Source organism: Aspergillus saccharolyticus, assembly GCF_003184585.1.
Source record: "Aspergillus saccharolyticus JOP 1030-1 unplaced genomic scaffold BP01scaffold_4, whole genome shotgun sequence".
Taxonomy (NCBI): Eukaryota; Fungi; Ascomycota; class Eurotiomycetes; order Eurotiales; family Aspergillaceae; genus Aspergillus; species Aspergillus saccharolyticus.
In genome coordinates this window covers 501,946-523,799 of record NW_020290614.1, presented here as the reverse complement: position 1 = coordinate 523,799, position 21,854 = coordinate 501,946, and the positions used below count along the sequence as shown (strand labels likewise).

At 52.5% G+C, this 21,854-nt stretch overlaps 8 protein-coding genes across 8 annotated transcripts; 4 read left to right on the top strand and 4 right to left on the bottom strand.

Annotated features, from left to right (window-relative positions):
• The first annotated feature begins 130 nt into the window (after positions 1-130).
• BP01DRAFT_353635 (MINDY family deubiquitinase) lies at positions 131-3,555 on the top strand. Its single transcript, XM_025574236.1, has 3 exons — positions 131-1,095; positions 1,151-1,947; positions 1,996-3,555. Exons 1-3 carry the CDS (start codon positions 405-407, stop codon positions 3,139-3,141), a joined length of 2,634 nt encoding a protein of 877 aa, XP_025434462.1. The 5' UTR covers positions 131-404; the 3' UTR covers positions 3,142-3,555.
• A 953-nt stretch (positions 3,556-4,508) lies between these two features.
• Positions 4,509-6,973, bottom strand: BP01DRAFT_148966 (thioredoxin domain-containing protein). Its single transcript, XM_025570617.1, has 2 exons — positions 5,256-6,973; positions 4,509-5,201 (listed from the first exon to the last, which is right to left on the bottom strand). Exons 1-2 carry the CDS (start codon positions 6,748-6,750, stop codon positions 4,555-4,557), a joined length of 2,142 nt encoding a protein of 713 aa, XP_025434461.1. The 5' UTR covers positions 6,751-6,973; the 3' UTR covers positions 4,509-4,554.
• A 594-nt stretch (positions 6,974-7,567) lies between these two features.
• On the bottom strand, positions 7,568-8,941 carry BP01DRAFT_312487 (WD40 repeat domain-containing protein; the record flags this gene model as incomplete). The annotated part of the gene is made up of 4 exons (XM_025572484.1): positions 7,568-7,876; positions 7,930-8,595; positions 8,667-8,832; positions 8,901-8,941. The coding sequence occupies 4 exons, from the start codon at positions 8,939-8,941 to the stop codon at positions 7,622-7,624; spliced, it is 1,128 nt and encodes a 375-aa protein (XP_025434460.1). The 3' UTR covers positions 7,568-7,621.
• Positions 8,942-9,326: 385 nt separating this feature from the next.
• BP01DRAFT_379667 (putative G2/M phase checkpoint control protein Sum2) lies at positions 9,327-11,445 on the top strand (the record flags this gene model as incomplete). Its single annotated transcript, XM_025577163.1, has 4 exons — positions 9,327-9,349; positions 9,422-9,457; positions 9,574-9,817; positions 10,060-11,445. 4 exons carry the CDS (start codon positions 9,327-9,329, stop codon positions 11,443-11,445), a joined length of 1,689 nt encoding a protein of 562 aa, XP_025434459.1.
• Positions 11,446-11,563: 118 nt separating this feature from the next.
• Positions 11,564-11,988, top strand: BP01DRAFT_148936 (uncharacterized protein). Its single transcript, XM_025570616.1, has one exon. It carries the CDS (start codon positions 11,681-11,683, stop codon positions 11,897-11,899), a length of 219 nt encoding a protein of 72 aa, XP_025434458.1. The 5' UTR covers positions 11,564-11,680; the 3' UTR covers positions 11,900-11,988.
• A 476-nt stretch (positions 11,989-12,464) lies between these two features.
• On the top strand, positions 12,465-12,734 carry BP01DRAFT_379666 (uncharacterized protein; the record flags this gene model as incomplete). The annotated part of the gene is made up of 2 exons (XM_025577162.1): positions 12,465-12,610; positions 12,692-12,734. 2 exons carry the CDS (start codon positions 12,465-12,467, stop codon positions 12,732-12,734), a joined length of 189 nt encoding a protein of 62 aa, XP_025434457.1.
• A 295-nt stretch (positions 12,735-13,029) lies between these two features.
• On the bottom strand, positions 13,030-16,279 carry BP01DRAFT_353632 (putative nuclear RNA binding protein). The gene is made up of 2 exons (XM_025574235.1): positions 15,852-16,279; positions 13,030-15,620 (listed from the first exon to the last, which is right to left on the bottom strand). The coding sequence occupies exons 1-2, from the start codon at positions 15,885-15,887 to the stop codon at positions 13,278-13,280; spliced, it is 2,379 nt and encodes a 792-aa protein (XP_025434456.1). The 5' UTR covers positions 15,888-16,279; the 3' UTR covers positions 13,030-13,277.
• A 583-nt stretch (positions 16,280-16,862) lies between these two features.
• Positions 16,863-19,052, bottom strand: veA (sexual development activator VeA). Its single transcript, XM_025570615.1, has 3 exons — positions 18,869-19,052; positions 18,633-18,805; positions 16,863-18,567 (listed from the first exon to the last, which is right to left on the bottom strand). The coding sequence occupies exons 2-3, from the start codon at positions 18,778-18,780 to the stop codon at positions 17,054-17,056; spliced, it is 1,662 nt and encodes a 553-aa protein (XP_025434455.1). The 5' UTR covers positions 18,781-18,805; positions 18,869-19,052; the 3' UTR covers positions 16,863-17,053.
• Positions 19,053-21,854: the final 2,802 nt, after the last annotated feature.

Here is a 21,854-nt window from a genome sequence, read left to right as displayed (position 1 = left end):
GGAGTATTCTTCTCACTTATGTCATCTCCACGACCGATTGCCCAGAATTATGGTCGTCAGCTGAAGTGTTTACCTGCGAAGTGACGACGAGCCTGGGAGCTACTGGCCGTGTTACGTATACATACATCCCCGATAGCTTCCAACCACCATACTGTCGGCCTGTTGTGCCCTCCACTTCGTCCATCCATTCATACATCGAGCTGTCTGACTGCATCTGTCGCTTCTTTGTCCACGAATTAAGCTCAGACCCCCTGGTCCTCGTTTTTGACTTATTCTTGCTGCCTGGAGTTCTATTGGCCCCCAAAGCTCTTCAACGTTTCATTGATTGACGCCCGTGAGCCCGGCAACCCACAAGGCCCCCCCACCCCCAAAAAAGAGACCTGGACGGCAAAGAACCCGCATTCATGGTCTTACGAAAACGAGCTCCGCCACGACTCCAAAGCCTCGGTCAAGCTTACGACAAGACAGACCCTCGTAACCTGTCGTCAAAGACCTCACCAACCTCCAAGTCACTATCGTCGTCGTCTCCAAAGCGTCTCACGCGCCCTAGAAGGGCCCAAAGCACCCCTCAACCTCAACGTGCCTCTTCCCCCGAGTCCATCTTCTACCCCGACCTCAATACCTCACCCGCCTTTGACCTGATGCCTTTGGAACAGGCGCAAAGGTCGCCAACCAGGGCCTCGCCCGGTGATGCTACAAATGCATGGGCGGACGAGCTTGTGGAGAGGTTCAACCTCGGCTCGCATGAGGCGTCTGGTCTCGCACCACCTGCAGCCCCCGTGCCAGCTGGGAATCGCATGCAAGGAACGGATGGCAGTGGGATGTCCCGCGTGCCAACAGTTTTGACCCCGGGAGCTCATGGAAGGCCATACACGGCCGAGTGGCAGCAGTCGCGAGACCACAGTGCTGGAGATGGGCTCGAATGGGATCCGCATTCGGGGCAGCATTCTTCGATGCCGCTACAATCCAATAACCCATTCTTGAAGCCCAGGATCCCTTCGGGCTCAAATCCTTGGGAGGGTTCTCAGTCCCGTGCTTCTTATGGTGAAACGTCATCGATCTCACAGGATGGCGCAAGTGGTCGCTTGGGTCAAGGTACGTCGATTTAAAGCGTCCCGGCTGTGGCGCATGTTAATGGCTTCTTGCTTAGATGAGGGCTATATTCCGATGACGGCCCGCTTGTCGCTCCTAGAGCAACCCGACGAGGCGTCCTCGTGGGCTGAAGAGCATACCAGCACTGCTCCGGAACCTACGCCATATTCGCAAGTACAACCTGTCCACTATCTGCACGAACCAAGCCAGATGTCTTCGGATAAAAGTATAAGTACACCGGCGTCCGTAAATACAAACGCTACAGGTTCATCTCATGTTCTCGTCGACCTGAATGAGGCTCCTCCCTTGCAGGCGGGAGAGCCAAGCAAGTTGAGCCCAATGGAATATGGAATCACAAGCGAATCCTCCGGTCCTCCCCAGCCCCCAGAATCTCTTTCAGGCCCACCTTTGCCGGAACGACCGAAGACCACGTCCGAGCCAGAGGCAGAAGCTCATGCTCATTCTGCGTCCATAGCTCCAATGTCTGAAGCTGAAGTGCAGCGCCAACAGGAGCAAAGATCCGAGACTTACTCCATCCGGCATGTTCATTGGACGAACTACACGGGCATTCTATGCGACTCACCAGTTCTGATTCAGAACAAGAACGGGCCATGTCCTCTTTTAGCATTGGTGAATGCCCTGGTTCTGCGTGCTGCAGGACAAGAATTCCGGCCCCCAATTGTGCGAGCGTTACAGACCAGGGAACAAATTTCTCTAGGGTTGTTAATTGAAGCATTATTTGATGAGCTTACAAGTTGTTTGGGCCCAAATGACGAGCTTCCGGATATAGAGGCTCTTAGCCGCTTTCTGACCATGCTGCACACCGGGATGAATGTCAACCCACGACTCACGCTGGTATGAAGACTGCCTCCTCGTTTATTCAATGATACTCACTCAGCGCAGGAATCCCAAGATAGTCTTGGCACCTTTCTCCAGACCGATGTCATCCGGTTGTATAGTACATTTGGCGTGCCATTGGTACATGGCTGGGTAGCCGCTCCATCTACGGAAGTGCATGCGGCCTTGGACCGGGTCGCTCAGTTTTATGAAGATATTCAACTTCTTCCCTTTCGCAGGCAGGAGCTTGAAGACCGTGTCGTTCAGGGGGGCATATTGACCCCTCAAGAGGAACAAATTATGCAAGATATCCACACCATCCACGGATTTACGGAGGTTGAAAATGCAACACAACTAAGTCCTTTTGGTCTCAATCAGTTACTGGCGAAACTGCAGCCGGGGTCACTCTCCATTTTGTTTCGCAATGACCACTTCACAACGCTGTACAAGCACCCCCAGCTTAATCGACTGTTCACTCTGGTTACCGATGCGGGCTATGCCTCTCATGCAGAAGTTGTGTGGGAGAGTCTTGTTGATGTGAACGGATCAAGCACTAGCTACTACGCCGGAGACTTCCGGCCCGTCAGTCATGATGCTCCAAGGGTTTCAGATCCTTCTGGTCCCCGAATTTCGAGCAATACAAGAGACTCTCTCCCGGTGCCGCCGGAACGACCGGAACGACAAAGCGCGAACCTAACGCCTCAGGAACAGGCCGATGCCGATTACGCCTACGCTCTGTCTCTTCAGTACCAAGAAGAGGAACAGAGAGCCAGCACCGCAAGTAATGACAGACCTCCGGCGCATCGCGCCTCCATGTCCAACGCCTCAACTGGAGTATCCCGCGAATCAGCCTATGGTCATACCCGCTCAAGCAGTGGTGTCAACGTAAGCAGTACTGGCAGCGGAAGCACGTACGCGGCAGCTGCGCGAAATCAGCTGTCGCAACAACAAAGTCGGAGCTCCGGACGACGCTCGCAGACTCGCTTTTCGACCCATCGCCCTGTGCACGACGATGAAGTCCCTCCCCCTTCATACGAGCAGGCCGCCAGTACCCCGGTCTATCCATCCCCTCAACGAAGTGCCATCAACACCACCGACTCTTCCTCGCCGTATCAACGAAACACGGCCACAAGGCGATCGCATGGGAACTCTATCTCAGCAGCAGCTTCAGAGCGCCCCAGAGACCGGAATAAGGATTGCGTGGTCATGTGAGGTACTTCTCATGACGATATTTGCTTACCGCACAATTTTAGACTCAACTTTGGCCAGTGGACTCTAAACTTGGTTTTTGATGATACAATGTGCAATGATTGAATGCTGTGTATGTACTATATGATTTGCTGCTGATTGATATTCTGCCGGACAAGTAGCATACGGCAGGCTCTGTGTTACGATGCTTGACATGGTTATTTACGGGACCTGGGTTTGAGTGCGGACGCGATTTATGGAAAGACATTGAGACGTTGTTTCAGCAACTTCAAGGCTTTGACCTTGACATAGTGCTTGGTTCTTATGAAGTGTGTTTGGCGTTTCGTTGTACGTATATAGCGAGTTAGCGTGAGGTTTGCTAAATCATGATTGCTGGAATCGAGGAAACACATTCATCTGCACTCCCTTTCCCCGCGGCAGGTTAGAAAGAAATAACACAATACAGTTCCCCAGGAAGAGTCTCAATCCCCATGGCAAATTGTTTATACACTATTCTCTCTTATAGCTCCTTACTGTTCCACTACGTACTACTACTACTACTACTAGTTCCCCCCCCTGACCCCATCAAAGCCTACTGCACCTAGCCGACACAAAAAGCTCCACATGCGCATATGCATTTTGGCGCGATGGCAATGGAACCCTTCCCATTGGCTTGAGTCGTTCGAAAAGTGGATTTTCGTGTTTTCAGTGGTGCCATTGCCACGAGTCCACGAGTGCGCAGTGTGTCATCTCGATGAAGGAGGGTATAATTGATTGGGTTGGTGGGTTGGTGGTTTGGTGGATTCATCTTCGACCTGTCTGTGCTCGTCAGATGTATGTCACGGGAGGGATTTGGTGACGTTGAATTACGTTCCTTACTTGATATTTTCCTTGCTATATATAATGGTTCTATTGTTGTGTTGCGTACTCGTCGACTGCAATTGCTAGAGGCATTGAGTAGCTTTCATTGGATCGCGGAAGGGGCTGGGCTGGGCTATAAATAGTTCTGTGGGCTGCTGTGAGAGAATAGCTTTCGGCTACAGGCAGGGCTATAGTGGGTCTGCAACCTTGGGGGTAGGAAAACGAGATCGAAAGAGACCGGATGTGGGTGGGTTGGTATGAGAAGTGGGATACGATGAGAGGCATCATGTGTGCTGTGGCGGACGGTTTTGACCAGCCTATTTGTGAGGTCCTTGAAGGAGATCGGAAAACAATAGGTGACGCTGTGTTTCATGATAGAGAGAGGGGGAAGAAAATCAGGCTCAAACTGCGCAACCCGGAAAGAAACTTGCCGACAACAAGCCTCGAATCCTCGTCCCTCACTAGACGGATCACAGTGAGATAAGACCAAACAAGAGACCGCCTTCATGGGCCAAAGTAAACAAAAAAAGGACGTTTGAACACGATTCTTGGTCCTTGTTTTCAATGAACTATATATCAGAGATCGACTATTCTGCATCGGCCCGTCTCGCAGACCATCAGATGGTTCTTGGGGGGCTGGGACGGCCGCAATTCTTTGTACAGTGGGTTGCGCGTCCGTAGCCAGAAAGATTGGTTTCCTACAAAATCCCCCACATGGGACGGTCTGTTATCCACAAGAGAGACGGTCGTGGTAGCGGTTGATAACGTGGGGCCGGCTTCGGCACGGAGCTTCTTCACTATAAGATCGCGGACGGCAATCGGTTCTTCCATTCGACTGGTGGCGCCCTCTGATGCTAGTGTACTGCTCGGTCCCTGCGGCATGGTTGCTGTGCTAAATACACCGGTGATGTTCCGCGTGCCCGTCTCTAGTCCGACGATGGCATCCAGGAGTCCTACGTATAGAAACGGGTGTTGCAAGATCTCCACGGAGAAGGAGCGGCAGGTTTGTCGGGCAAGGACCCGATATTCCTCCTCTTCAAAGAGACTCGAGAGACGCAGCAGATTCCGCGCAATGACGCCGTTGATGGATGGTGTAGCTGACTCTGTGCCTGTCTTCAATCGTAGGAGAGGGCCTGGCGTGCCTGGTGTCATGGTGGAGGGGGTGCTATAATAACCTGCTGATGTTGAGCCAACGTATGCGAGGAAATTCTCGTTAAGGTACTCTGACACGGTGTATTAGTAGACTGGGTCAATCACACAAGCTGTTCGGCACTCACTCTGCAGTTGTTCGGCGAATTGCAAATAGCTGTCGTCGAAAGTCGCCTCGTACATGTCCAATAGCCCACTAATCAAGTACGCATAGTCATCGGCAAAGCCAGGGGTAGTTCCCTTAGCGCCGTCGCGATAGATGCGCCATAGTTGTCCCGTCGACTTGTCGAACAGGTTCTCTTTTATAAAGTTGATTGCCTTGGCCGCGGCTTGCCTACAATGCTCGGCCTTTGAGCTTTCAATCTCCTCGAACAGCGCACTGCACTTGGCGAGCGCACCAATGGCAAGTCCGTTCCAGGCAACAATGATCTTGTCGTCCAGATCAGGACGTACACGGGTCTTCTCTCTGTACTCGCACAATTTCTGCTTCGCAGACTTGATGATCCTGACCACCTCGTCTTCACCGAGACCGAATTCCTTGGCTAATTTGCTAGGTGTCACCTTAACTGATAGCACGTTTTGATTCATAAATTCATCATGCGGGTCATTCTCTGGCGGAATGTTGCCATCGGGCAAAACTCCCCAGTGTCGAGCACAGACCCCAGCATCGCGCTGACCCAGTACTTGGGTCAGCTCCTTCAACGTCCACACATAGAATGCACCCTCGCGCTTCTCGGTATCATTCGGTGTTGGAAGACTGTCCGCGTCTTCAGATGAGTGAAAAGCACCTGCAGGTGACTGAATAGGGGCAGATGTAAGATAGGTGACCAAGTCAAATACAGCCCCCAATAATTCCGGATTATGAGTGAGCTTGAATGCATCTACGAATGCATCCAACAGCTGCGCTTGGTCGTATAGCATCTTTTCAAAATGAGGCAATCCCCAGTCGGCAGTGACACTGTACCGCGCGAAACCATGTCCAATATGATCTCGAATACCTCCACGGGCCATGCTGATTAGTGTATTGACTGCCATGGCGGTCGCCTGCTCGCATTCGGCCTTTCCGACAATATCCGAGACTGCAGTTGGATAAATACCAAGACGTAACAAGAAAGCCAGGTTGGACGGCGTTGGGAATTTGGGTGCCGCGGAAAAGCCGCCATGTACAGGATCGTATCGGGAAGCAAAATGCTGATAGGCCTCCTCCAACAGTTCAATGTCCAGGTCCTCGTCCGCTTGTCGATCCCCTTGGTAGGAATGTGTGCCTTCTTCTGCGAATTCTCGGAGCTGTTTGGTGATCTCCTTAGCACTCTCCAAGCACCTCTGCTGTTGCGTCTGCCACACATCGCGGAGCTTCTCAAGAATTTCGACGAATCCAATTGTCTCATTTCCAGTCAGAGTCGAGGAGTTGGGACCCGGCCAGTAAGTTCCGCCAAAAACAGGCTCCAGATCTGGAGTGAGAAAAACATTCAAGGGCCAGCCTCCTGAGCCGGTTGTTGCCTGAACATAGTTCATGTACACATCGTCAACATCAGGTCTCTCCTCTCGATCCACCTTAATCGGAATGAACGACTCATTCAGTACCGAAGCCACCTCATGTGACATGAAGGACTCTTTTTCCATTACGTGGCACCCTATTGAAAGTTAATCGCTCTGAGGGCCAGTGAGTTCGAGCACGGAAGCAAGAGGCCGGCTTACAGTGACATGCCGAATACCCGATGCTTAGAAAGATCAACCGGTTGTGGTGCTTAGCCAACTCGATGGCTTCGGTGTCCCAGAGCTGCCATGCAACTGGGTTGTTCATGTGCGCCCGTACCTATAGAACCGTCAGTAGAAATGCAGACAATCCGTTCGAATAAACATGACGGACATAGGGTGATTTGCTGTCCCGCAACCGGTTGACGAGCTTCAGCCCTGCATCGGCCGGATGATGATGCATGCCTGAAGGGGCAGCCATGTTGAGACCACAAGACATCCACGGAGTCACAGGCCTTCAGTAGCCAATAATCTGTCTCGAACTGGCACGAAAAGTGCAGCCTGTTTGCGATGCGCACGCGCGTTAGAGGAAGCTCAGGCTGCTGATAAGATACGACCACTTGGCCGTTGGCACGAGGGGTGCTCGTTACACCAAGGATCTACCAGGCAGTAAGAACGTGATGACGGACCAGCTGTAAGCGACCCGATCAAAAGGCGCAGACAAGAGCAGTCGTAATAGGAAGTATAGGCTGCGTTACTTCGGCGAGCGGCGGGATGAGGGGGAGTTGTTGGCGAGGGGAAAGAGAGGGAGAGGAAACTAATTCACTTCGCGATTAGTTCGTCTCGCCCGCATCCGGGAGATCGTCGCCCGTGCGTCATGGACTCGCCCCTGCATCATCACGTGTACCCCCTCCCCATCTCTACGTACAATACTCGTCTACAGAGACACTTCTCACTATTAATTGCTATTTAAATCGTATCGCTGCATTGTGTAGTCGTGACGGTCATTTTCTATTCCTCAGTCCTCGCCCATAAGCTCTGCCAGCTCCCGCTCCTCCTCTTCGGTAAGCATCGAGCCGGATTGGGTGGGCTGCTCCTCATCCTCGGTCGAGGTCTTGCGTGCCATGGCTACTGCTGTCTGCAGCTCATCGGGCTTCAGTGACCATTGTCGGATGGTAGCGTCAATCCCGACACTAACAACTGTGGTACCCACTATGGCTAGCCCAGTTACCTCTTCGTAATGCCCAGAAAATGTATGGTAAAGCTGACCGGTCTGTGTTTATGGTAAGCATTTATCACGGCAAGGCAGCAACAAGGCAAATATACCGATCGATTCCATACTCGGACCTCTTCATCACGGCATGCTGTGATTACCCAACCTCCTTGTTCGTAGACCGCCACATCACGCACGTAGTCAGGGTGATCCAGCGTCGTATTAGGCTTCCAGCCATCGTCTCGACTCAAGCACTTCGTCGTCTTATCGGCGGAAGCAGTCCACAAATCGGCGTCTTGGTCAAAGAACAGCTTGTGGACGTTGGTCTCGTGGGCCAGAATGGCGGAGGTGCCAGTCTGATCCTGGCTACCAGTAGAGATGTCAAATTGACGGATCTCCCGGTCGCTCCCCGCACTGAACACAATCAGCTCTGGGCTGTCTAGATCCAGCGAGATGGGATCAAGGGCCAGATCTTGAATGCCCTTGGCGTGGCCTTTGATCACAGCCAGTCTTTGCCCCGTGGCAATGTCAAAAACTAGGATCTGCGCATCGGCACCGCCGGAGACCAACACATCTTGTCCACGTAGCCGCGTGCTGATGACGGAGCGTACAAAGTCAGTATGGCCTTCATATCGCAGCTTGGGCTCTTTTGTAGCCACATCCCAGCTCCAAACGGTTTTATCCCAGCACCCGGCGAACAATAACCGGTTATTAGGCGAGAAGCATAAGCTCGTAATCGGTGCCGTAGGGCCCTTGTAGATGGCGGCGGTGTCTCCGGTCTAATAAGAGGTACAAAGTACAGGTCAAATGTTCAGCCACGGTCCAAGCCATCAGGTTGCCATGCACCTACTTCAAGATTGACCTTGCGCACCGTTCCACCACTCTGGGCCACGAAGACGGCTTGTGTGTTGAGCGGATCGGCTACGACGGCCAGGATCTTGCTCTGGAGGCGAATTGGGTTTCCATTGTTATTTTGCGATTTGGCAGTCTTGCGTTTTTGCTCATCGAGAGACGCTCTGCGGCGGGGAAGGAATCAGCGAGGGGCATGCGGACGGCCCAGCTAGGCGATGATCAGGAAACGAACGTGGTCTGAAAGAAGTCATCGCGATGACTGGATTGGGCCATAGTGCGGCTTGTGCGAGACACAATGTGAGAGTGTGTATACAACTTATCACTTTGTTGCACTTGCTGCACACGTTTGGTCTCAATGCTCAAATGCTCATAAGCTCATAAGCTCATAAGCTAACCATGACTAATCTGGCAAACTTGGCGAAGGGAACTGCACGGTGAGCTTCTCCCGGTCACCGGAGCCGCCCAACTTCGCCCACCACAAAACCGGCTTCTTCCATTTTCCGACCTTTCCTCTTCCCTCTCTCTTCCTTCCACTTCTCTCGCCTTCTCTCGCTTCTCTCGCTTCCAGAATTTTCCTATATCTTCACCTCTCCCTCTTTCTTCCCCTTGTTCACTTTCTTTTCTTCTGCGCGTCGATCGCGCACTCCCCCTTGTCAGCATGGATATGAACCATTTAATAGGGTCAGTCTTCTATGCCTACCTACTGGTGTGATCCTGGGTTTGTGCGGCTAGGCGGGAGTTAACACCTGGCAGTCAGCGGTTCAACCTGATCTCCAAGAGTGACATTCGGTATGTGCCACCTTGCCTTTTTCCAACCCTTCAGGGCTCTATGGTCTAGCTTCGAGCTCTCTGTCCATTGCTCTTCGGAAGCATTGGCAATGACGTGCTTACTGACAGCTTCCTAGCTATGTTGGTACCTTGCATGAGATCAACCCTGAAGCGTCCACAATAGCTCTGGAAAATGTCGTCTCCTTTGGCACTGAGGGCCGTCGAGGCAACCCCGCTGAGGAGATTGCTCCGTCTGCCAGTGTTTATGAATACATTGTCTTTCGGGGTAGCGACGTAAAAGACATTAGCGTAGCGGAGGACAAGAAGGAAAATGCACCATCTGAACCTCCTCAGGTCCCCGATGATCCTGCTATCCTAGGGGTAAGTTTTGCCAACCTTCAATCTCACTCCTCACACTTTCTCTGGTGTTGGTGTCCAGTCCTTGGACCCCTGATCTTATGATGAAATATTTCGGATGTAAACTCACAGACCTGTTCTGAATGCGCAAAACCATGTGGAGTTTTCCGTTGCCTTCCTTCTGACAAGATCAAAACACCTTACCCTTGACCTCTGCACACGAAGACACCTTCGGATTCATGATGCTAACGTGTCAATTGGTGTAGAGCATGTCCCGTCCTGGTCCAGGTCCTCAAGGCATTCCTTCTCACTCGCAAGCACAGCAGCCTCAGGTCCCCCGTCCAACGCCTGGCTACCCCCAGCAACCTCAATTCCAGGGCTTCTACCCTCCTTACGGGCAGCGCTTTGGAGCTCCTGGTTTCCCTCCTGGGCCTGGATTTCCTAATATGCCGTATGGAGCTCCTCCCCCAGGATGGTACCCTCCCCCGGGTCAAGGATTCCCTCAAGGACCAGGCCAGTTCCCCCCTCATCAGATGCCAATTGGACCCCCCGGTCAACACCAGACCCCTCCGCCACAGCGCCAAGGGGCGCCTGGTGCGGGCCCTGTAAACGTTCCTAAAGCTACCTCGGAGCTTCCCGTTGGTGAAAGGCCCTCCAGTAAGCCCGCCAGCCGGAATGCCACGCCTGCACCTCCTGTTGGTCAGAATCCTCCTCCACCCCCCGTTGAATCGAAACCTTCCGTAACGGAAGCCGTACAAGCATCCAGTATTTCCGCGGCGGTTCCGGTTGCACCCATGCTTCCACCCACTGGACCCAGGAGCAGCCGTGTGCAGCCGGCAGTCCCAATGGCTATGCATTCTAAGCCGCCAGTCCCAGCTGTAGGCCCTTATCCCGGTGCTGTTGCGGGAGCTGCTGTGTCGCAAGGTACCGCTCCTCAAGCGGCCATTACTGAAGCCACTCGTGCTGCCACTGCCGCCGTTGCAGCTGCGATGGCCAAATTGCCCCAGCCCGGCGCTCAGAAACTTCCTGTTCAAGGGGATGTGTCGGTGGATGGTGTGACCAAGCAGCTTGCTGAGATGAAGCCCTACGAAGGCAACCGAGCTCCTCGCGGAGGCCACGCGCACCCACGGGGCGGACGCGGTGGTCATCGCGCTCCCTATCAGGGCCAGGCGAAGAAGGTTGATGTTCCTGACACCGACTACGATTTCGAGACCGCGAATGCCAAGTTCAACAAGCAGGACTTGGTTAAGGAAGCTATTGCCACCGGATCTCCGGTCCATGAAGCCGAGGCTGTCTTGCCTACAGGCGAGGCCGAGTATGCCGAGAAGCCCAGCTCGGACAACGTCAACTCATACAACCGGGCCACTTCCTTCTTTGACAACATCTCGAGTGAAGCTCGTGATCGGGAAGAGGGTACGGGTGCCCGTGCCGGTGGTCGCGAATGGCGCGGTGAGGAGGAAAAGCGCAACATCGAGACCTTTGGCCAGGGTAGTGTCGACGGTTATCGGGGCAGCTATCGGGGCCGTGGCAGAGGTAGAGGCTACGGCCGTGGCCGCGGAGGTTACGGTCGTGGCTACAACTCTCGTGGCCGCGGAGGTCTTCGTGGCGGTCGCAATGCTCCTCAATCCACCGGAGTGCCCACCCAGATCTAAATCATCCGTTTGGTTTTACTATTTTATGACTGTCAAGCAGCAGTTCATTGTATCATGCGCTTAGCGATTCTTGTTGCTATCCTTTTCTCGTGAGGGGAGTGGTTTACGTCCGTCCACGACTTGTTTTGTTTCTCCTGATATCCCTGGCGTCTGACGGAGCATCCAATGAATACATACATGATCTTGACATGTGGAATGTCATGACTTTCGATTGTGATTGGGATTCTTGTGGGTTATGGTGGATTTGGTGAGCCTTGTACTGGGACGGCTGCTGTTACATCTGGTGTCGAATTTGGCGTTCTTCATACTCATGCATGAGCGAGTCTCGAGCCCGCATTGCATATCCTGGACGGGGGGATCTGTTGCAAATAATGCTTGCTGCCGTCATCTCAGCTTGCCATATTGTTGGTTGGCTGCTCCAGTCTCTGTTGTGACTTGTTGGGCTACGGTTTGAGTGTGCACCATCTTCTGTATCATACTACAAGATATCATCCCTGAAGAATGTAAAAGACCAAAAAAGGGGGGCCGTTTGGCCTACCAACCTGCTTTCCAGTCTGTAGATCCGTAGGTGATTCCGTGACGAGCTCATAGAGTGTCGATACATTTGGCTCTGGCTGCAGATGGGCCGGCCAACTTCCCCTCACCACCTCTCACAATGCGTCGTTATTGTTCATAGAATCATTAGCATTGAGCTTCGCAGCGTGGGGTGACTTTTTCCCCATTCGTGTTTTCTCAAGCTGAAGAGAACACTTTCATTCGGCAATGTCCTCTCACGGCCTTTCCATCTGCCGCGGCCAAGATATACTCCCCATACCCGAAAGAAGCACACCTGCGTAGCGAAGGGACTTATAAACTTGGCTCTCCTGTCCATTCAAAGAATATGATCCATTGAGAGACGGTACGAAGTATACCTATATACACACAAGACGCCATGGGTTCTGTCAATCTGGCAACGACTGAGGAGAGTCCGCGAAATTATCTCGCCGCCAGCACCCACCTCGAGCGATAGTCCCACCATCATGTCTGCTACCGATCGGGTTCAAGCTCCTGCCCAGCTTCCCTGGGATCCCAATTGCACGCGATTCACTACGCACGAGGAAATGCTCAAGATCCCGGGGGCACCGAAGGATGCTGCATGGGTGTATGGGGGAAGGATTCGGATTAGGTATGTCAAAACACAGCTGCTGCCCCTCCAGTACCTGCCGTACCTTTAGTGTATGCCTTTACTGACTTGTATGTGGCGCAGAAGGGAAGGGGGGAGGTTGAAGCATGGAAAGAGGGTTGGCTAATGGTTGTGTTGTTGGTAGGTGGTGGTTGGGTCACATGCGAATGCGACGGCGATTTTGTAGGTGGTTGTTTCATTCGGTTTGATGGTGAGCAGTGATGGGAGGTGGTATCTACCTACAGTACAAGTATCCGTGACTAGGGGAAGTTCAGGGTGTGTCGAAAACTATCAAGGTGGTATGGAACGTCCCTAATGAAGGAGCAGTCCAGCACTAAATATGTTCTGGGGATGATGGTGGCTATACATGACAAGTATCAATCAAGTTCAGAGTCAATTCTCATTGAGTTAGTGGTAGTCATCACGTCGTCACATTCATTAGGGAGTAGTAGTAGTAGGAAATCACATAGGAAAGACTCCCCGTCCTGTCCTGTCCGTTGGACCAGTTCATACGCGAATGGGACATCACCCTCGAAGCCTGTAACATATTCAAATCGGTGTTCAGGAGACCGGCAGATCTTCACACCAAGACAAAACACCCCCGACCAAACCAACCAGACGTAAAACTCCCAGCGCCGCATCCTCGATCCATAACCATGCCAAATGTAACTCAAAAGAAATCTTCCGGCCACTGGAAACTATGAGCACCGCCCGAGCCCGACCGCTTCCCCAACTCCACAGCCTCCAGCCTCTGCCCCAACAACGACTGCGGTTGCATCTGAGGTCGAGGCTGTGCCTGCTGCTGGGGCTGTGCCTGCGCCTTCTCACGATCCCGCGCCTCTCGTTTCTTGCCCATCTCCTTCGCCAGTCGTCGGTCTACCTTCGCCGCGGTGGCCGACAGGTTCTTCGGGAGCGGCGGCACCGGGGGGATGTGATCATACCGCGCAGACCTCTTCTTGCTCGGAGACGAGCTCGGGCTGGGGCTTGTCGGGAATTCCCCGGAAGTCAACGCCGTGGTGATGAACATCTCGTCAGAGTCATGGGACTTGATTAGCGCCGTGCTACTGCTGTATAGCTGCAGCTGCTGCGCATCCTGATTCTCCTTGTCATGGTTATCCCCCGCATTCGCAGTGGGCAGCAGTAGACCTTCGCCTGCACTGGCGGACCGGAGATCGGGACGACCCTTTTTCATGCGCAGGCTGGGCTGGGGCAGGGTGGCACGAGTTCGGGAGTTTGAGGCGCGTCTGCGCGCCGCTGTTGTTGAAGGAGACCGGGGGATGTTGGGCGATGATCGGAGAGGTGTGGAGCGTCGACGACCGCGCTCCTCACTTGCGGTATTGGGAGAACGACCAGTGGCCGTATGCTTACGCTCAACGGAGCCGGGGCTGTCGCCGGGGCCCATTTTGGGAAGCTTGGGCTTACGGGGAGTGGGTGTACTGTTTAATCCGTGGTAGGGGCGACGGTCGTCGGATTCGTGCTGGGACGTTTTCACTGATGCAGGATCCGGTGACTTGCGTTTGAGTGTGGGACTGTCTGCGGTCAAAGACGATTGGGATGGGGGCTCCTTGGGTGTTCGTGGTGTCCTACCATCCTGTTGCTGCGGTGTACTGTGTGTTGGCTTGTATGGTGTGAATTTCTGCTGCACTTCAGCAGGTTCGATTTGCTGAGCATGTTCCAGCAGGGAGATTAAAGGTGTCGACACGGCTCGTGGGGAGATTGGAGACGTTGGCTGGCTGGTATTGTGCAGTAACCGCTCGGATGGCAGCGAGGGAAGCGCCCCGGGGACAAATCTGCGGGAGTATGGTTTGTCGAGAAAGGCTGTCGATGCCTGTGCCTCTTCTTCCTCACCCACCAAGTCGCGTAATTCCTGACGGGCCCGGTGTAATTTGAGTTCCAGGTCACTTACGCGCTTCATCAGCTTGGCCTGTCGCTGGAGCTCTTTGCGTGACTTCTGTCGTCGCACTTCCGCCCCCTCTGGCTGTTCCTCGGAGGAAAGCTTGTTTGAGTCCAAGCGTTTGATGTAGGGAATTCCCAAGGATGACTTGGCCTTACGCAGCTCCTGAAACGAGGACCGGATGGAGCCGCCGGACTCGATTCCTTCCCCGGAGTTCTGTCGCGAATGATACGCCAGGGGCCGGTAAGTCGTGGGCTCTGGGATGGGATTCCAGGACTTCGGAGGAATTCCAGACTCACCGTCCAGGCTCCGTATGTAGCTGCCCTTGACCGTCCCCTTGTAGCCGGATCGCTTGAGCTCAGCATAGGCTCGCTCGGCCTGAGCCAGCGGGTCTTCCGGCTGCTTGTTCGCCTCAGCATTGCCCTTCCACCCCCAAACACCAAAGGGATTGAATGCGGACGCGATCGCCTTTCCAAACCGGAAGATACCAGATCCACGCTGCTGCCCGGTGCCACTCCCACTGTGCCGTGCATCGTCGCGCAGGAAGATACTCGGTGGCTTCTCGCTCACACTATCACTCATAGTTCCCTCGACGAACCGCGATCGTCGACCCCGAACAGACGACCCGCTCTGACGGCTGAAGCGGCCAGATCCCAACGACGTCCGCGGAGAATTTCTACCCGCTGCAGTCTGAAACGGCTTTCGAAGCCCTCCCGTCTTGCCGCCATTGCTCACAGCCTCATGAGCATTATCATTAGTATCGTTGTCGTTACGATCGTTGTCGTCCTGTGCTATCGCGGCTGCCTCGCCATCGGCAACTTGCAAAGGCCACTCATTAGACCGGCGTCTTTTGGCCGAGTGCACGGACGGAGGTCTGCTCTGCGCTCGGGAGGGGTAGTTGGACTCTTCGGCATCGTCAAAGCGACCGGAATCGTCGGAAGAAGGCTCGGATTCTTCATCGGTGGAGTCATTGATGGTGCGCACATGCTTGCGACGGGGAGACTTCCGGTGAGCCTCGTGGTGGCGGTTGGCGCACATGGTCTGCAGCGATTGTTCGAGTTGACGATCGGTCTCGAGCGCGTCCACTCCCGTTGCGGCCGTGCGGTTGTCCGTCGACGTCTGCAGATTACACGACATCAAAGTGTCAATTGATAGAGTCTTAATGAAAACCAGTCCAGTTCATCAATGCCTGTGAACTCAAAGCGGAGGTGACACATCCCGCTGCGCAAGGGAGGTGAAGGCGCACTGCGGGCCGGACAGTGCAGGTGGAATCGAAATGACAATATATAGACAGACACGAGAGAAACAGAGAGCGATAGGAGGAGGAAAATGGTGGCATGAAGTACTAACCTCGACCACGCAGTGTCCGAGGATGTGATCGGTCATCCCTGCTGCATTCACTTGCTCACGCATCCATCGGCTTTCGCGCCGTCACTTCGCACGCGCAGCCTTCGCACTCTGTTTTTTGTTGCGAGCAGAGTTAGCCTGAGCTACAGGGCCAGTCGACCTTAACTTTTTCTGTCAACAGGACGTTCCTGATCCGAAGAACATAGGCAACAGGAAGGTAGACAGAAACCCGGGGAAGAGCAGGGCGGGGAAGAAGTGAATGAGGAGAAAGGGAAAAAAGCGGTCAGACGACGCGCGATGACGAGGAGGAGGAGGAGAAGGAGTAGATTAGTGTAGGACTGTCTAGTAAACAATAACTACTAATAATCAAAGTCATCAACAGTAGTCAAATAATTGACTAGTGTTGTTATTGTTATGGTTGTTGATTGTTTACCTTCAGCCGCGCACCGGGTTTGTTTACATTTAAGGCAAACGTACCCCGGGAGGAACCAAACCAACCCAAACCAAACCAAACGAAGCGGGTTTGTTTCTGCGCCCCAGTTTCATAGTGGTCCCATAGTATGATCATTATTGTTCTTCTCTGTCTCGGATGACAATGTTTCATTTCCCACCGTCCAACAGGAATGATTCCTTCGGTCTGGAATGTAGGACTGTGCTTGGTGTGGTAATCAATCTGCATACCTCAATTTGCGCATCCAAGACATGTCGCACTCGAAATACGCAACAGATAAGCTACACACATCTCTCGACCCTACGAATCACAAAAAAAAAAAAAAATCTCTGTAGGCGTACTTCTGTTGGCTATTTTCAACCCTGCCTATAATGCTTCCAGCAAATTGGTAAACGAAATCCATCTTACCCAACAGGGCAGACATCCCACCAGCCAATAAACAATAAACAACGAACATCGGGGGAATCTGTGTGAAGCGGGATCCATGGTGGGCCGTATACAAAAGAAGACAAAGCAAAAAGAAGAGGAAAGTGTGGTATGAATGCCATGTCTGTGATCATGACAATGAAATGAGATAAGAAGAAAGCCCCTCGAAGCCTCCTCTTTTCAGGCTTTCCCAATATCATCAATGAAGGAAAGTAAAATATTATAAACTCATTCCGACAGGCCAGTTCGCCAAGACGCCGTCCTATTGCGAAAAGTGTCCCAGATTCGGCAGAGAACAAAAAGTAGAATGCTGAGCGTTTCGTCCATGTCATCGCATAGCTGGAGAGATTTTTGTAACCATCCTGCCGTTGGCTCGCTTATACGCCAATTCGTTCCGGGACGGGCTGTAGGATGCTTCTCGACTGGCATCTGAAAGCCTTCTGTCCCCCTGAGAATATGTGTCTGAATTGGGTCGCATGCCATTATACAATGGACGCTCGGCTATGCCGAAGGATTCTTCATGTGTTCGTTTGGTGAAGGTTGTTCCCGAGTTCGTGTCATAATAAAGTCTTCTGCCCTGGTTTGCTTCAGGGCCAGGAGTAAGAGCAGCTGTATTGCGCGGTTGAGGGATATCGATGGGGAATTCACTCGATAACGAACTAATCGGTGGAAGTATGTTGTTGCGGGGTTGGGGCATAGCTGCTGCAGGCTGAGCTGCTGTTGGGTACATGGGAGGATCGGACGAACGCAAGTCGGTGGGTGATGGGTTCGGCGTTGGTGGGTTGACACGCATAGGTGGTAACCTGAAGGGCTTCGGGTCACTGTGCTCGGAGCTAGCCGACGAGTTTCTGGAGTGCGAGTGCGTTGCGTGAGGTGGAAAAGCCGCGATTGACGTTGATCCAGATGGCGGTAACCTGGGCAACTGAGGGGCGGAATACTGAGTCTGCGTCGAACCGAAGGACAGGTGCGATTGATACGAAGCATTGTGAGACGAGGGAGCAGCCGAGGCAATAGGCGAGGGGATCGAAGCTGCGGGTGGTGCCGGAGCATGAGGGACCGGACGCTGATAAGGCAACACATTCTGAAAGCCATATTCCGTCGCGGACGCACGGCGTGAGGCCTCTGGACCGGAGCAATGATCGACAGTGCCGATGCTGGTCGACCGGGGGCGTTCGGCTGGGTTCGGACAAGTGTCCGCGGTAGAATGGCGTTCGAGCCGGCTGCTGAGCATCCTGTCCTCCTCATAATCGTAGTCATCGGACCGCTTTTCTCCACGACGTCTCATGCGGACATCGCGCCGAATACGTACACGGCAGCCTTGCTCCGCAATGATACGACTCAGGTGTGTGCTTTGCGTCAAACCTGGAAATTTCTTGGCGCTGTAGACAGTAAATGGGATCGAGACGACTTCGAGGCGAAATTCCAGGAATGACTTTGGGATTGTCGGTTTGGAAAGGTTCGTTCTGTGCATTGGTGACTGAATCGCCGTTCCTTCGTCTGCATCCTTGCTCTCCTTGGTCTCCTCGTAAAGATGGAAATTCAGACGGTACAGTCCTTCATGACGCACGGATAGATCGGGGAAGATGAAATATCCAGCCGGAAACGGACGGTCCAAATATGCCACACCTGCCACGGGCACGCCCGTAAGTACTGGAAATGTTGGTGTCGAAGCAAGTCTTCCTTGTGCTATTGGACGCGCGGTGTCTAATGTAGCATAAAGAAAGAAATTGGCGTTATAAGCGAAAGTGATTTCCGTGAGATTACTGTCGTCGCCGGGATCGGATTCAAAGATACGCAATTCAACAACAGGCGGAGGGTCAACCGGTCGACGGTCAGCAGAAGCTATCAGGCAAACCATTAGTTTCTTCCCAGAGAATATATCATTATATACGGATCTAAAAGCGTACATTTGGCGCCGGCGCCGCATGCTCTGGCCCGCTCGGGTTGTTGCATTACTCTCAAATTGTACGTAAGCTTCTTCCCCTCACGAGTAATTCGACTGACGGAATGCTCCGTCTCATTTACCGGAGGCGATAGAGGAGGTTTGGTAGCCATGATGAACTAATGCGAAACTGAAAATCTGAAGAGCGTTAATATTTCCTAGTAAGAAAGATTACGACGAATGAGAGGGCAAAAAACTCACTTTCAGCCGATCATAGATGGAATCATGCAGGTGAACTGTGGCCAAGTCGGGGGCTGATACGCGCAACGACCTGCTGGGTTCTCGACTTGTTGATTGTGTCTTGTATGCAGAGACTATTAGTGACAAATGAGAATTATAAAGGCCGACCCTGCGGTTCAGGTGAGATAGAAGAAGAGGAGAAACAAGTCGTGAAGACGAGATGGGCAAAGGAGAGGAAATCGCTGTAGAAGCCGAGCCAAGGAGCCAACAATACGGGCAAGAAGCGAGGAAATAGGAGATGAAGAAAACTGAATTGGGACGACTGCGAACTGGACTTTGAAGGAGGAGAACGACGAATAGCCCAGGGCGATTGACCCGTGCGGATTGTTGAGGAAAATAGGATAAAGAGGAGGGATGAGGAGGGAAGAAGAGATAGGAGGAGATGGAGTTGCTAGAAGAAGAAAAGAGGAGGTTCAAACGAGGATGGATGGATTGATGGAGGAAGGAGGATTGAAGAACGAGTGTGGCAGACTAGACCCAACTAGATTTCCACAAGAAAGAGGGGAGGAGGAGGCGTGGGGGAGAGCAACAGTGAGTGGAAGAGTCAGCCGTACTGTAAAATGTGTACAGTGCACTAAAGAAGTCACTAATTCGAGCTAAGCAAGTCGCCGAAGTCCTGAGTACCGGTACCCAAACAGTACGTGGATAGGGCGGCCCACCACCGGCTCTTCGGGTCCGGTCAATGGATGGATGGATGGATGCTATCATCCCTCATCATCTCACAAAACTCTATTCATCCAGTGATGGGAAAGGGATTCTGGTAATTGATCTAATTGCATTTTGACTTCTATCTAAGAAAAGAGAGGATAACTTCAATTCAGTCCGTAGATTGTAAGTACCTTTTGAAAGAGCCCACTCAGTAGGTTCCATGTTGAAGAAAACTAAACCCGGCACTGTGGACACTGGGACGAGCTAGACTGGAGCTGATCCACCGTCCGAGGCAACGGGCCCCGACCGTCCCTCATGGGTTCTCATTATGACTTCGACTGGCTTTATGCTAGCATAAATAAGTCCAAGTAGCTAGCAAGAAGACGGAGCATTGACACAAGATAAATTACTGCGAATTAGACGGAAAAGGAGCGATACTCCGAATTGGAGCAGTAGAAAAATCCATTCCTTGTACAGAGTACAGTACGGTGCACAGTACACGGTACCTACTGACTTAGTGCGGCGACTACCACTGGGGCTACTGGGGGGGGCGGAGAACACATAGTTAGGGTGCGACGGAACAACCTCCGGGGCGCAATAGCATCTTCTTACCACGGTTGTCTGTAAATTATCAGTAAGTTATAGAGTTGGTAAACTTCGTAGCTATTGAGCTGCTAGCTAGGAACAGCCTAGTATCCTGCCATTGTTCACTCAGCGATGCGATCTCAGTAAACGAAACATTGGCAGTAGTGGAAATACTAAGCTGGAAGGGTTTTAGTAGTGGTCGCTCTCGGCTGAATAACACAGTTTTGCACTGGATAATCCAAGGGTTGGCAAGGCAGCTGGACTATCATTCTCTGCAACTGGCTAGCTCGTAAGATTGAGACAGCCAGTAAGACGCGCCAATAGTCTGTCCCCCTGACACGATGCTTGCGAACTCAAAGCAAGGTTTCCGTACTCCGTACCTGCTCCAATTGCTCATCCCATTTCAACACTCCTATATTTAGGCAGGCTCTACCACTCAGACTTTTGTGCTGACTGGGCCATCATTGGTGTCGGATTCAAGATAACAACTTAAACCAAAAGAGGATGTCGTGCCAATAGGAAGCTGTGGAAGTCACAATAGAACTCCAAGCCACACCCATACGGGCCATACCTAGCTCGGGATTCCTAGCAGTGGGGATTTGTTGACACTTGACAGACGATCGGTTGCGATCCCGAACTTGTCGCCAACATCCCGTCATCAAACAATAAACAATCAATTAGCAGAGAATGACGTGTGTGAACATGACCCAACTCCAATTCGACCACATGGATGAGCTATTAAAGCCACGGATTATCGAGCTTATGATTACGCAGTCCAGCAGACCGGTTGCTGGTTCCCGGTTGTCTGGGAGTGGGAGCGCAAGAACACCGACAAAAGGCAAGTGGGGGCTGGTCAATGCGCGCTTTCCTGCCATCCTGCAGATGCCAACCCCGGCGCCTGGTTGGCTCCGATGTTGTCCCTTCGTCAGTCCAGTGTACTAGTCTGGTGGAAGATTAACGCTGGCTGAATTATAGCAGGAGGTGGCACCACCATGGAGGTGGTTCCCTCCATCAAGCTACCTTACCTTTTTGAAGCTAGACTGTATTTGCAGCCTGCAGACGCAATCTGCATGACAGGCCAATCAACTGTCGAAAGGAAATAAGACTCTTCCATGGATATGCGGACTGAACCCAGCTTAGGGCAGCTAACGCAGTCTAGGTACCAGAAGAAGGGAATCGCATCGTATGGTCGCAACCTGCTCAGCTATTAATTTGTTCTATCCTATCATCCTTGGTATCCCTGGCAGGAACCCGGTTACTGTTAGACAGTGAGGCACTAAGGGACCACCAAAATGGAACCATTTCTTACCGGCCGAACCAAGGAGCGAAAACCTTAATTGTGTGAGCGGAAAAGCAAATCTGGCACCGATCGCTTTGCTGCCGATCCTTACTGAAAATAGTAGGAGTCGGGGTTTGGAAAAACCGTCAGCACCGCCTCCAGAATTTAAAAAAAAAATTTTGGGATTCTGGATCTGCAGCGAGTGGGTTGGTCCTGAGGCACCAGAAAGTATTCAGGCCTCAAATCCCCATGTTCCCTCGGCACATTTCCGGCGTTGGAGAAAACAGTACGACTCAAATCAGTAAGGTACCAACGTCGGAGTACGTAGTACTATCAATGTACTACTGTACTACACACTGACACAGTCCGCACTGGGCTGGTACAGCTGGTCCCAGCGCCCCGACTCTGCTGATATTCGATCCCTGATCCTTGATC